The sequence below is a fragment of the Bombyx mandarina genome, chromosome A1, assembly GCF_030267445.1.
Source record: "Bombyx mandarina strain Sakado chromosome A1, ASM3026744v2".
Classification (NCBI taxonomy): Eukaryota; Metazoa; Arthropoda; class Insecta; order Lepidoptera; family Bombycidae; genus Bombyx; species Bombyx mandarina.
Window position 1 is genome coordinate 7,797,145 of NC_143234.1, and position 15,885 is coordinate 7,813,029.

General features: G+C 38.5%; 1 protein-coding gene across 1 annotated transcript in view; it reads left to right on the forward strand.

The window, feature by feature from the left end:
- Positions 1 to 12,229: 12,229 nt before the first annotated feature.
- LOC114253543 (uncharacterized) overlaps positions 12,230 to 15,885 on the forward strand; it is a 41,541-nt gene continuing 37,885 nt past the window's right edge. Inside the window, exon 1 of the mRNA XM_089739834.1 lies at positions 12,230 to 12,448. Coding sequence (XP_089595960.1) covers positions 12,391 to 12,448 — 58 coding nt within the window. The 5' untranslated portion in view covers positions 12,230 to 12,390. The remainder of the gene's footprint in view (positions 12,449 to 15,885) is intronic.

The window sequence follows — 15,885 nt, forward strand, 5'->3', positions numbered from 1 at the left end:
GAATGTAATGGAAACTTGTTTGTAGGTGATAAAATGTTTACAAAAATTATTAAAAACTTTAATCAATTTTGAATGTTATTTTATCGGTTTATTTTAAAAGTGTTTAATAGAAATTAGAAATTTTATTCTAGTTTGTAATCTTATAGAATTTTAAGAATTAACATTCTGTGTAATTTTATCTAATCAATAATCATTATTACTTATTTAGTTGGTAAATGAATATTATTATTATTATATGATTATCTCAAAACAATATTGGAATCAGAAATAAAAACACTCAAAACAGCTGCACAAAAAAATAATTAATAATGATGAAATCGCTCCTTAAAATACTTTACATGAATAAAATACATTTTAATACTAAATTCCTGTAATAGATTTATTTATTTAACATCTATGTTCCAGAAAATTTAATTAATGTAAAAATCTTCTACACTTATTTTGTTTAATTTATTTCATTTACACTTTAAATTTTAAGTGAAGCAATATGCTGAATTCTGGTATTTAGGTAATTACTTCATTTAGAGACATGACATTACAGTTTAGTATATTTCCATATTGTTTTTACATAAATTCCAGTACCATTTGTATTGTTTACTAAACTTGAGCGATTAGTTACATAACAAATTCATTCAGTAATAATAATTACAGTAGTCGTTTTCGTTTATTATTTGATTCAATAATTTCAAACATATTCTTATCGGTTGAGTAATACATAAATAGTACAAAGTATTTAGTCATTTTGAAGTAAACAATAAATTGAAACAGAACATTTTGAAATGGAGTTATAGATTTAAAAATACCATGAAGTTTGATCCGCGTGTACCTCTAGACTAGAGTTCCCAAACTTATTTTGTCTACTGCCCACTTTGAGAATAAATTATTTTTTAGCGTCCCCATTTTGTCACCTACCTAAAAACCACTATGGCGAGAGCTCAGTTGGTATCTAAGAGTCCTCCTAGATGAAATTACAAATCGCCTCTCAAGCCTCTACACAACGCCCCCATTTTTTTCTGAGTCTTTTGCCGCCCCCCTATAGGCCTGAAGCGCCCACAAGAGGGCGTTATCACCCACTTTGGGAAAGGCTGCTCTAGACTGTGACATTAACTAGGTCAAAAATACTGATTGTATTGGTTTGAGTATTCATGGTCAGGGCTTTGCAATCTTCTGCCAAATTTTACCGAAAGGTTGAGGATAAGGATGTAAGTCGAAAGGAAAAAAAAACCAAACCATAATTTTGTCAAACGAGTTATTAATTTAAATTATTTCCAATCGTTATCATTTAATTATAAAATAAGACAAACCACGTTAATATGACGTTTAATGAAAAACTTCATAGCATTTTTAAAAGTAATCAATAGTCATAATATAAATACATGTTATTTCAAAATGTAATTAAATGTTTCTTAGTCAATCACATATCGTAGAGAGAAAAAGTGTTTTGTTTTTTAGATTCTATATTAAATCATGAAAATATATTTATTTGTTTAACTTAAAAGTTGTGATTTGATTTGTCCCAGTACCATCAGTGTATTCATATGGTGTTCGCAAAATATTTGAATCAAACAGCTACTTGATCACGTCTATGGGAATGCACTGAGATTCTACTGGTGGTAGGATCTCTTGTGAGTCAGCACGTATAGGTATCGCCACCTTGCCTATTTTCTGCCGTGAAGCAGTAATGCGTTTCGGTTTCATGGGTGTCCTCGTGCCAAGCCGTTGTAACTATACTGAGACCTTATAATTCATATCTCAGGGTGGATGTCGAAATTTACGTTATAGATATCTACGGGCTCCGGTAATTACTTAACACCAGGTGGGCTGTGAGCTCTTCCACCCATGTATGCAATTCCGCACTTCCTTCAGATTGGTAGACTAGCTCACGGCCTACCTCATATTAAGTGCTTATCAAAGCGCATAGACATCAAAACATAAATTCCGCCCTTACATAAGGTCGATCATTTGTCTTGTCGGCTTTAAAACTGAAATCCCTAAGTCCTCTGAAACCTAAGCCTTTGAAAATATTCCTTGGCACCAATATGACGTATTCTGTCCGCATATATTAGCACCAGCAATCTGACCTCATGTCTATGGACTCCGGAACCACTCATCTGCCAGTAGCCTTGAGGGGCTATTCTAGCGTCATTTGCACTGGTAGGTGAGCTCACGGGGCTTAGTCTGCAAGAATTTGAGAACACATTCCCTAGCAAGAGCAGTGCTTTGCTGAATCTAGTACCAGATAAAAATAGCGACCCATTGAGAAAATCAGTGTGTTGCGTCTATGGGTGATGGTGGAAAGAAACCTTGTAAGAACCCCAGGCAGGACCCCATGGTGGACTCTCAGGCGTCCGTGGTACAAATCTAAAGCAATATTTTAATCATCGGAAACCTCCGGATTGCAAATTAAAATAATAACGTCACTCCGCTAATAATAAACGTATTTGGTCAACGTATTAGTGGAATCACGTCGCGTTTTAGCGATCATTTGCAAATGCCTTACGAACATAGACTTATGATGTAACAACGCGATCGCCTTGGTCCCGCGATACCAAAACCATAGTTTCACTGTTACCATAAACAAATTTTTTAGCCAATTCCGATGGCTCGGCGATTGTAATACGCACGAATTTTTTATGTAGGAATATTTTACGAGCGAATCGATCGAGCTTAGTTATTTATATTTTTATTGGTCACTTTGAAATTCTTGAGATCACACGATCGGATCTTGTCCAAAGGGTTTCTATTTAATTACGATTTATAATGGTGATTCTTACGCTTATTGCTTAGATATGTGGACAAAGTCACGGCCCACCTGGTGTTAACTGGTTACCGGGGTCCATAGACATCTACAACGTATTTACGTTGTAGATGTCTATGGACCCCTGAGATATGAGTTCTAAAGTCTCAATTCTTAAAGTACAACGGCTGCCTCATCATACGAATTAGAATGTGATTCAAATTCCCGGTTAACAGTAAAAAAACCCGGGTTTCTTGAGTTAATGCTGCTGCTCTATCATCATTGTGGTACTAATTTCTGAATTCCATCCTCAATCCTAATCGACCCTGGTTGTCCATACCCAGCTTGAGGTCGAATCCCCAATCGTATAGCGCAACAGCTGGTGGATAGTCAGCCTCACCCACGAACGTTCATAATGCCGGTATTACAGCTAAGAATCTGCCTATTCTACCTATCTACCATTCGAAAGAAGGAATACCCACTAGCCAATTTAGAGTTCCACATAATGCCATCAGCATTAACGGGAGGTAGGACCTCTTATGAATCCACGCGGGTAGGTACCACCACCCTGCCTATTTCTGCCGTGAAGCAGTAATGCGTTTCGGATTGAAGGGTGGGGCAGCCGTTTTAACTATACTTGAGGCCTTAAAACTTATATCTCAAGGTGCATCTAAGCACTAAAAAAAAAAAGATATACGTATTTTCAAATGTGGTATCTATGGTCTCTGGTATTACGGGATATTTTGCTTTGATTGGGCTGACGATATATTTGTTCATTTTTCACCTTCTGCTCATCGTAGTTTGCAAATTTATGTGAATAAAACTATCACACCTTGACGTACTGACAAGAGACCTTGACACACCTTCATAAATACGTTTATAATACTTATCATTCCGGACAACGCAAGCGAATGCCCACACTGAAGTCAGTTGACACCCACTGTTGATACAACGTTAAGTATGTTGTTAAAAAATTTACTCATTCAGAATTGGTGGGTAGGATGTTAAAATAATAATTTATATTCTGGCTATTAATAAAAAGTGGTCTATAATAATGATATTCAAAGGTCACTACTATCTGAACCCTTTTTGTAAAGGTTATTGGCGACTTGTAATCTAACAATACAGCTTTGGGGTTAGGTTAAATATGCGATGGAGAATGTTTAATGTTTACTTGATCTAATGACGTATGATTCGTCATCATCATCATTTGCCTATAGCAGTCTACTGCTGGACTTCTGCTCTCTAATTGCACGCCACTAAGCACGACTTTTACTGGTGGTAGGACCTCTTGTGAGTCCGCACGGGTGGGTACCACCACCCCGCCTGCCGTGAAGCTGTAATGCGTTTCGGTTTGAAAGGTGGAGCAGCCGTTGTCACTATACTGAGACCTTAGAACTTATATCTCAAGGTGGGTGGCGCTTTTACTTTGTAGATGTCTATGGGCTCCAGTACCTACTTAACACCAGGTGGGCTGTGAGCTCGTCCACCCATCTAAGCAATAAAAAAAATAAAAATAAAAACATCCACATTGTTCTAAGTGCATACCTTTCTCATCATTCGTAATACATAGTAACATCTTCTCAATAAATTTATTTCTGTCGGCAGCGCTTAACTTGTTGATAGGGCGCCTTATGAGCCCTCACGGGTAGGTACCACCACCCTGCCTATTTCTGCTGCGAAGCAGCGTTCTATTCCGAAGGGTGGGGCAGCCGCTGCACTATATAATTAAAACATAGAACTCATGTCTCAAGGTGGGTGTTGGCATTCGCTTTGTTGATTCTATGGGCTCCGGTAATCACTCAACACCAGATGGATTATGGTGATCAAATAAAAAAATATACCTACACTTGGGCTACTATTCTACGAAAGGTGACGTGAGGTCTTACCTTAGGTCACTTTCTGTTGCCCAGGACCTCCTGTATGAACTTAATAACAGACCAAGAGTCCATCTGTCCAGCATAATAAGCCCAGCAATAAAAAGTTCGAATAACAATTTGTAGGCAACGTGTTGTCCGTATTACGTATTGATATTTCAGACACGCATGACCTTCGAAGTGTTGATTTAATTGTATTCTTTTGTCACTGAGAATTTTGTTTGAATATAGTGATTTTATGTTCGAGGAGAATTGAGCCCACGATTCTATCAGTGCTCGACTTTTTTGATTAATACCTCATCAGCCTTAAGAGTTTCGAGTTGTCATGATAGCTGCCTTATCGTTGCCGCCGCTGGCTACTCCCCGAAATCCTGATCTCGCAGGAGCCAGTCACCGTCGACGCCCTAGACACGTCCTTACGGCTTCATCAGATCCAATAACCTCAGCACTAGACGCCTTCAGCGCTAACAGTATGAGAAGGCTTAGGGGATCCCGGTAACCGTACTCGTCGAACTCGGCAAAGAGTTCGACGTGCAACCTAACCTAAACATCAGCCCGCTGAGTTTTTCGCCGGATCTTCTCAGCGGGTTGCGATTCCGATCCGGTAGTAGATTACTTCCCGAAGCAACTGTTCTTGAGTTGTTAGTTCTTCTTCGGAGGCGATCAGGCAGCTGTTAGCTAATCCCACCTCTCTTGGCTGAGCCCTTGCTAGCCCACCTGTTCTGGTGAAACTGGAAAGGCGTCTGGGCCAACAGTACCTAAACCTTCAATCATAAAAGAAAAAGTTTCGAGGAGAGTTAGGCTTACAACTTAAATGAAAATTTGAATGTAGATAAACATACGGCCTATCGAATGGTGAGTGTGAGTGATTGATTGAGAGTAGCGATGCCGAAGACAGATTGAGAGAACCTCGTTGGAGGAGCTATGTGATATAGGATTCGTCAAATACTGTGGTGTGATACTAATTCTAGAACTAGGGAAGAATATCTATAAATTGTTCCGATAAGACTTATGACACAGATACCTATGACAGGCCTAAGGTACTAATTAAAACATATTTAGTTAAAAAACACATCTATGAACTAGCGTGTTCTGAGTCCGCACGGGTAGGTATCACCGCCTTGCCTATTTCTGCCGTGAAGCAGTAATGCGGTTCGGTTTGAAGTTTTTTTTTCCTACCTATGCCGATAGCCTTGAGAGGCTATTTCAGCTTCACCCTAGCGTGTAGGTGAGCTCTCGGGGCTCAAACCGGAAGAGTTTAAAGGGTAGAGCAGCCGTTGTACTGTAGGAAGTGAGATTTAGAACTCATATCTCCATGTGGGTGGCGGCATTATCGTGGTTGCTATGTGCTCCGGTGACGATCTAACACAAGGTAGGCCATGGTAGGCCGCGGCTTGGCTCTTCCCCTGGTGTTGGTGACATCCATGAGTGACGATAGCCACTCACCATCAGTTGGGCTGTATACTCGTACCCACAAGGCCAATACAAAAAAAAAGCTGGTCCATCCAACTTAGCAATAAAAACTAAGCAACTGCAAGCCGAACCAATAATTATTAATTTCTTTATATTATAAAGATAGGGGAGGATAGGGGGGATGGTCGGGATATTAGAGCGAAGCTTCAAAGGCTGTGAAAATTATGTTCAATGATTTCGTTGTTACATACAAACACATATTATTATGTAAATACCAATCTAATAAAAATGTATTCCAAAAACCCGTTCAGGTTGTTTCCCAGATTATTCTTAAGACCTTATTTCATTTTAGTACCGATACTTTGACGTACAATCACCGTCATAAGTGACATCCAAAAGAAACTAAATGATTGGGAATTGCGTTTCCAAAGATATTTTTTATACCATCCGGCTTTGGAATGAACTCCCCTCCACGGTGTTTTCCGAGCGCTTATGACATGTCCTTCTTCAAAGGAGGCTTGCGAAGATTACTTAATGGTAGGCAGCGGCTTGGCTCTGCCCCTGGCATTGCTGACGTCCATGAGCGATGGTGACCACTTACCATCAGGTGGGCCGTATGCTCGTCTGCCTACAATAGGCGAAAAAAAAATTACGTCTAACGAAAAAACTGGAAATAATAATAATAATTATAGACATTTCATCTGTATTGGATTCGATTATAACCAAAAATTTATGTGAACAATTAAGGCATACCTCTTCAGAGCTCCGGATTTGGATCGCGCAGACGAAGTTGTGTCATCATCGGGGCCACGAAAATTATCTACAAATAAACACGATGCGTTTCTTAGAAAACTCGAAAGTTTCTACAAACAAAGGCAATCTTGAATCGATCAATTAACACTGGTTCTGTATAGAATTGGCGCCATTGAAATCAATGCTTTCCGTGTTTCCACTTCATTGTCAATGAGGACATTCTCGCACCTGATGATTAAAGCCATTAACGAACCTTCATTCAGACACTAAAATAAAGTATCAACATCAAGATAAAACTTTATAATTTTGTCTTCTTCATCGATCATGTCTTCTTCGACCCTGGTTTGAAAAGAGTCTACGTCTATAGACAGTCTATTGGCTGGTTCAGTGAAGGTTGATCGCGGTAAGCACACTCTCCTCTTCTTAAATAGGTTTATTATGGTCGAATTATTATATTAATACGTGAAGCAAAAATTTTGTATCCCTTTTTACGAAAATTGAGCGGACGGAGGAGTATGAAATTTTCCAGACTTATAGAGAATATAGAGAAGAAGTGCACAATGCTACTATTTTTTTTTTAAATTATGCATTAATAATACATTTAGCCGACTTAACCTAATAGGTGTATGGCTCAAATAAAGCATAAAAAAAATAAAAAATAAAATACATTAAATCAATAAAGAAAACATTACACACACTACATACCATGTATTTGACGCACACACGCATGCATACTATTTATTGCCAAACTTTTGTTCTTGACGTCTGTTGTCAAATTGAGAATAGATTAAATATTGTTTGTCTTTGTTAATATTTTTTATAGTGTAGTCTTGGCGAAATTTATGATTATAGAAGTATACAATACAATCATAATAGTCTAAAAACTTACAATTCCAATTAATTATAGTCGAATTTCGATTACTGCGGGACCTCTAGTGAGAAGCTAAACAACACTTTTTTTTAGGTGGATCTCTAAAAGTTCCAAACTCTCGCGATAATAGCAAAGATGGACAACAATGCGGCAAACGCAACGTTTGTATAAACAGTTAGGGCTATATCTTGAGCGATAATTCATAGTTAAGCGAGCGACACTCTTTTAATCATGTTTATGTCTAGTTTCTTCTTTAAATATTTTGTTTTGATGCTATTTTGTGGCTTACGACAAAGGGAAGATCTTCCACCGAGCGGGTGATATTGCTCGGTAGACCGACGGTCCGAATGTTGTTATTCGGAACTTGTATATATGCAAGTTTGTCTTGAAAATGTCGTAAGCGAGATTCAGGCATCTGTCAATTATCTTGCGTTGTATGATGGCTACCCGCCATACTATTACTGAAAATAACACAACTACACAAAAAAATTATTCGATTTTTGTTAATTATTCACAAAAACGAAAATAAAATACCTTTTTTTGGTATAAAGTTTGCTTTTGTGATAGTTATAGTAATAATACTAATTTTTCAATTTTTTTATTAATTTTAATACTTTAAAAAAAACCGCACTATGAGAGTGGGGTGTTCACGTTTACACAGTGCCACAAAGTATAAATACGATGCTGATGCATTTTTTTCATATGTGATCAATTTATTAAAGTTCAAAAGCAAACTGCTGCAAAGCAAAATGCAGCAACAAAATATGACCATACCAACACGAGAACTGTTATTATTGGATGAAGTCGTATTAAATGTGAATTCCGCTTATCAAGACATTAGATTTAAGTTTCAATGTAGGAATTTAATTTGTAAATCACAAAGAATTTTGCGATCTACTTGGTTTTTTTTTTATTGCTTAGATGAGTGGACGAGCTCACAGCCCACCTGGTGTTAAGTGGTTACTGGAGCACATAGACATCCACAACGTAAATACGCCACCCACCTTGAGATATAAGTTCTAAGGTCTCGAGTATAGTTACAACGGCTGCCCCACCCTTCAAACCGAAACGCATTACTGCTTCACGGCAGAAATAAGCAGGGTGGTGGTACCTACCCGCGCGGACTCACAACAGGTCCTACCATCAGTAAATTGGTGTGACAGAGCTACCAGTAGCCAGCATTGTTCTTTATGTGCACCAAATATAGGGAAACAAAAGCCGGTCCGAAATGTCTTGCCAAAGGAACCGTTGGCCTACGAGCTTGTAAATACGACGCTATCAGTGTGACCCAGGGTTATCAGTTGAACGGATGGGCTGTCCTGACCTTCATCTGAGGAATCGTAATCAACAGTTCGAAATTATAAGGAAAAGGACGCATCTACATTTCGCAGAAATCGCTTCTGTAATTTCGCGAGTTTTTTTTATATTTTTTACTGCTTAGATGGGTGGACGAGCTCACAGCCCACCTGGTGTTAAGTGCCACCCACCTTGAGATATAATTTCTAAGATCTCAGTATAGTTAAAACGGCTGCCCCACCCTTCAAACCGATACGTACTACTGCTTCGCGGCTAAAATAGGCAGGGCGGTGGTACCTACCCGCGCTGACTCACAAGAGGTCCTACCACCAGTAAAAAGTGTGCATAGTTTTTCGTGGGGTATTTTTCGGCGTGTAGAATATATTTCTTAAATTTACCATTAAAGCCTTACTCTCAAAAGCGTTCCCCTATAATTATGAATGTGAACAAGGTTGTCTGATTTGTTTATTTTAAATAACTATCCGATTTTGTATTTGATTGATACAATTGTTAATACAATATTGGGAAATATACACAAGCACTAGTTCAAGTAAATTTTTGTCGTTTAAACATAATTATTTTTAAATTTATTCATCAATAATTATTTATCTTTTGATATATTTATTTTTCTTGTTTAAATTTGGATTTGAATGAATTTAAGAGGTGAGTAGACTACGATGATATATGTAGACACTCTGAAGCGGCTTGGCTCTGCCAAGTGGTGGTGGTATTAAGGTTGATGTAGTCCCGTCACAATATAATATAGCACCATCCATCAGAGCAATCACATCCCTACTAACTGTATTTCTACTGTCTACTACAAAAGTCTTATACCTTCTTTGACCACCATTTATACAGGATTATTGAGAGGTAACTATAGCAAACATACGATGATTACTTCTTCAAAGTTTTCGATTTAGATAATCAAGTTAATTCATGAATTGATTGCTTTGTGTTTTTCATAAAAAAATATCAGAAAGATTAGCTTAGGTAGATTCGTAAATTATTTAAAATTGATTTGAGCTGCGACATAACAATAAATTAGATTAATTTATCTCTCTATCGCTGTTCTTAACACAAAGTCCAAAGTCTCGTGTTATCCTCTGATTTAGGTCTTCGTGGGATATCCTAAGCCTCATCGTTCATTCATATTGAGCGGTTGCTGCAGTGGAATCTGGGTGCACAGTGGTTGGAGTGCCTAGCGAGAACAAACCCGGTAGCGTTCTTAATCAGCAAAATAGGTACCTTTGCATTTCATACTTCTTCAAACCGGGTAAGATGCAGTGTCCAATCCGCCACGTAGAGCAAATATCTTTTTTTGTTGCCTCTGTAAGCAGAAGAGCATTCAGCCCACCTGATGGTAAGTGGTTACCGAATGGACGTCAGCACTACCAGAGGCACAGCCAAGCCGCTCCAGTGTCTATATATATCGCCTTTTCGCAATAAAAGTGTACAATTTCCAAAAGTATTCAAAATTGAGTTAATATGCATAAACGTTTGGTATCACCAGTATTTCTCGCATAAATACTGTCAAAAGAGCGTAGTTTAGTTTTAGTTTTTTTTAGTTTACCTATGTTTTGACTACTATTAACAAAAATAATTCAAAATTTTATCTTACTTTAAAAGACAGATAATGTAAATGGTAAAAAATTTTAAATTAATGTTGCAAATATGATTAATATTAAAAATATTACATGCTAAACCTTTAAAACACTCTCCTGTAATATTAGTATGTTTTGAGATTACACAGTTTTAATGCGAAAAGACGATACGTCATTGCAGTCTACCAAATTTAAATAAGACAAATGAATCTATCAAAAGATAATAATTATGATGAATAATTTAAAAAATCATTATAATATATTTAAACGACAAATATTTACTTGCACTAGTGCTTGTGTATATTTCCCAGGACATATCGCTAGGTCCTGTCGAGTCTCGCCGGTTCGACACCGATTTGTTATCCAGTCTGTGTGTGGGAAGCGCGGTGTAAGCTCAAGTTATAGACGAGACACTCGTTTGATGTTTAAACGATAATGTTAAGGAATCTTTTAAATTTCTCATGTCTTATAACTGAAAATATATATAAAACTAGCCGTACTCGCTCGCTTCGCTGGGCATTTAAAATTAACATTATTATTTATCGTCATTATTATTAGCGAGTCTAACACTCATATAAATATTAGCTTATACATTAAGTAAATGTATTTTCTACATGGATACCAAGTTTCAAGTCAATCGGATGCATGGTTCAGTATTTATAACGGAACATCCGTAAAAGCCACTATATATTTATATATTAGTAAGTATTAGTATTAGTATAGATAACTAAACTAAAACTAAAACTATACTTTAGATCTTGACTTCGACAGCGAATGGAACCTTACGGTATAGTAATCAGACACACTCACCGATTGATCCATATAGTAAGTGTTTTTTTTTGCTGGTAGTCTAAGAGGCTGTTCAAGCTACGCTGTAATTGGCAGGTAGGCTCACAGGGTCAACCAGAGAGAATGGGTTCGTTGCTATCGTTGCCGCTGCTGATACTGCCTGAATCCTAATCACGCAGAAGCCAGTCACCGTAGACGTCTTAGACACGTCCTTACGGATCCATCAGATCCTTTAACCTTTGCATTAGACGCTTTCAACTCTAACGACGTACAACCTAACTGATTCATCAGCCCGCTGAGTTTCTCGCCGAATCTTCTCAGCGGGTCGCGATTCCGATCCGGCTACTATCGGATCGGAATCTCGAATTATCTACTGATAATTCAAGCGATTCAATTCGAAGTAGCAGCTCTTGAGTTGTTAGCTCTCCTTCGGAGGCGCTCGGACAACTGTTAGCTAATCCCACTCCTCCTGGCTGAGCCTTTACTTGCCCACCTGTCCTGGTGAAACTGGAAAGGCCTCCAGGCCACCAGTAATCTTTCAATCATGAAAAAAAGAATGTGTTATTACAGGCCCTAGTAAAAGCAATACTTCGCAGAATCTGCCACCGGATCGGAATCACGACCCACTGAGGAGATCGGGCGAGAAGCTCAGTGGTGTAGAATCTCCGTGGATTAAACAATGTAATGTTTAATATTATAAGTATATATATTTTTGTTTGTAGTATCTACATTATGGCTAACTAAAGCAATCGAATAATAAGTAAATACTCATTCTTTACGATACTCTAAGGTTGCGTTGAAAAAAGCATTAAGGCACTAAGAGAACACGATGCACGTTCTGCAATATTTAATCTATGACAAGACAGAGATGGTTGCAGTTACGAACGTGAACAAAGACTAAAATAGATTGCGCCGCGACCGCGCGCGTACCGCACTCCTGCAAGGATTAAAACGTTTAAGCTTGCATTAAAATATATTCGGAAACACAACTCTGATGAGCTTACGTGAAGTGAAATTAATTTGTGTTTAACTTAATGAAAGTTTCGCGTGAAAATGTGGTTAAGAAATACGCTAATAATTGCATTCCTGACAGTGTGTCGGGATGTCTCTGGTGAGTTTGATGTTTTTAAGCTTTTGTTTTATCGTAAAGTAAGTTTTTTTTTGGCTGGAAACGTGCTTGGGATACATTAAGTGATAATTTGGCCATTGGGTATGTTAAAAGGGTAATTAATATTTTAACTTATCGTCAGTTCTGATGTGCAATGAGCTTCATGGAAAGATTTGGAGAAATATCTCATATTATACAGTTGTGTTTTGCTGGTATGAAGTAGTATGTTTTGGCGAAAACAATTATTGCGCTTTTGAATTTCTTTGGGGTTTTGCTTTTTTTAAATTGACATATTATATTTCGGAAGCCCTCTATTCAAGTTTAAAGTTGCTTATTACTTTATAATTTAAGTAGTGCGAGTTATTTTTCAATTATGTTAAATCAAAACGAATTTTTTTTTTTTTTTTAATTATCATTAAATAAACATTTGTGTTTCTGGGAAAATTGATTCGTGTAATTGCGATGTACTTACTCCATCTGAGAATTCACAGTATTATTTACATTTGTTTCAATGATAACAAAATAATATATTACACGCTGTCGAAAGGAAGTTTATGCAATAACACTCGTAATTAATTAACATACACAATATTTTTCTTTCTGTTTAGTGAGAAGTTTTTTAATGACGGGCAAATGGTTGTGCCGCCCTAATTATGTTAAGTGGTGACGGATTGAAACATAAGATTGAAGTTTATATATCGTCACTTTTTTTTTTTTTTTAAATGATATGAGGGTGAATTTTTAAGAACTATAATGAAAGCTATAGATAAATATTAAAGCTATAGACACGTAATAGTTTTTTTTATACGGTAGATAGGGCTGTGAACTTTACGAAAAAGTCAAAAAGTAAAAATCTCAAAAAGTGCACATAGCAGATTTTGGTTTGACAACGACGATATATTCTTTTAAAATGGAATGAATATTATGTATTTTAAGAGACAGGAATAGGTAAGATCGTCATAGCTACCACCATGCCATTTCTGACGCATAGCGGTCATGCGTTCCGGTTTGGAGGCTGGACAGTACTTTTAATATACACCTGATACTTCTGCGTTGTGCCTCAAGGTGTTTTCGGGTCCTTTGCTGTTAGTAGGACGTCTTGTGAGCACGCTCGGATAGGTAGCACCACCTTGCCTATTTCTGCCGTGAAGCAGTAATGCGTTTTGGTTTGAAAGTTAAGACGGTATTAATTGTAATGGTAAACTGAGACTCAGAAGTCATTACTCGAGCTGGGTGGTTGTTGTACATACCCATGTGTGCTTATAAAACAAGGATGGAGTTTGCATTGAGTTTTTGGTACGAAGTTTTGCTACGTATCATCTGATTGCATGTACTCTACTCTACAATGTTTCCTGAGCGCTATATGTCTTTCTTCAAACGAGGCTTTCAGAGAGAGTATACAGCGGAGAGGCAACATATTGACTGTATCCCCTGCAAGTGCTTCTGATACTCCTAAGGTCCGTACGTGACGATAACCATCCCAAAGTCCGCAATGTACCTGCCTGGTCAATAAAAGCAGCAGCAGAATATGTGGCAAAGGGACTTGACAGCCTGAGGTCTCTAAAGGGCTGATCGCTGTCTTAGAGAAACTGGGATAGCCAGTGTGAAAATCCCATCAAGACGTAGAAAAAGTGCATATTGTCCCGATGCAGGAATCAGCCTGATGTCAAGTTTCAAGTATCATCTTACTCATTTGCGATCACCAAAGTAATAAATGGTTTGAAAACTTGGATATAATAAAATGATAATAATAAGACCTATGTTACGCAATATAGTTACTATAATACTATTAATGCAGTATTTATGTCTTTTTTTTATGATTGAAGGATTACTGGTGGCCCGGAGGCCTTTCCAGTTTCACCCGGATAGGTGGGCAAGCAAAGGCTCAGCCAGGAGGGGTGGGATTTGCTAACAGCTACCCGAGCGCCTCCGAAGGAGACCTAACAGCTCAAGAGCAGCTGCTTCGCGAATGAATCTTCTACCGGATCGGAATCGCGACCCGCTGAGAAGATCCGGCGAGAAACTCAGCGAGCTGATTCATGGGTTAGGTTGCACGGCGAACTCTTTGTCGAGTTCGACGAGTACGGTTACCGAGGTCCCTAAGCCTGCTCCTAGTGTTAGAGCTGAAGGCGTCTAATGCAAAGGTTATTGGATCTGATGGATCCGTAAGGACGTGTCTAGGGCGTCGACGGTGACTGGCTCCTGCGTGATCAGGATTCGGGGAGTAGTCAGCGGCGGCAACGATAAGGCGATTATCATGACGCATAGCCTTATCGAAGTACCGTTCCGACGCTGACTTCATGTATTTCTGGATAGATTCGAGGCCTAAGTCGTCGTGTAGGTCAACGTTCCTCACGAACCACGGAGCTCCGACGGCTAACCTGCAAAAGCGGGATTGTAGAGATTGGAGGGTGTCTATGTGTGTGCGGGCCGCTTGAGCGAACACCACACTCGCGTAAGTCATGACGGGCCTTATGCAAGTTTTGTAAAGTGTCACCTTGTTCCGAAGGGACATTTTACTCCGCTTACAGATCATGGGGTAGAGTCTACCGAGAATAAACGCGACACGGTCACGGACTGATTTTATATGCGGGCGGAATGTCATCGATGCGTCCAGGGTAACGCCCAGGTACTTGACCTTCCTGGCCCAGGGTATGGGTTGTCTAAAGAGAGTAATCGGGGGTGTGAGATTCCTCCTCCTAATCCGGGAGGAAATCCGTGTGGAGCAATTTATGTCTATGATCTGCGAACAGCTATGTTACTATGAATAACTATATTTCAGCTGTAAATTTCTAAGGATTTTTTGTGATTTGGAACATAATCTTTAGAGCGGATTGAAAAAAGTCATTTCATGTAATTTTGCCACTTCAACAATACACATAATAAAAAAATACATAACATCTGCTCGAAATGAGCCCACTGACCTGATTCTCTCACGATTTAGGCCAAATTATATTAAAATAATATTCATTGGAGTTAGAGTTGAGACTGTATAGCCGAATGCCGAATCTATAATAATTCGATATTTATTTAAGATTTTTTTATTTCGGTTTCTTGGAGAATGCGTAGTTACGTTTCTTTAGTATTTATTATACTAGCGTAATGGCATTTACTAATGGAAACCCCAAAACCATTCTAGATTTGCCCTGAAGCAATCATGCATTTCAGTTTGGTTCGGACAACCGATAGTTATACGAGATTGAGATTTGAATCTCATGTTTTAAGTGGCGGCATTGTATTGTTTTTAGCCAATTGAGTTGGTCACCGGATCTGATCAGTGGGTCGCGATTCCGATCCGGTGGTAGATTCGTCGAAGCACTGCTCTTGCTAGGGCTAGTGTTAGCAAATTCTCTCAAGTTGAGCCCGTGAGTTCGCCTCGTCCTCGTCCGGGCGTAGCTGAAATAGACGCCTAGGCTACCAGTGACTATGTAGGGAGAAAA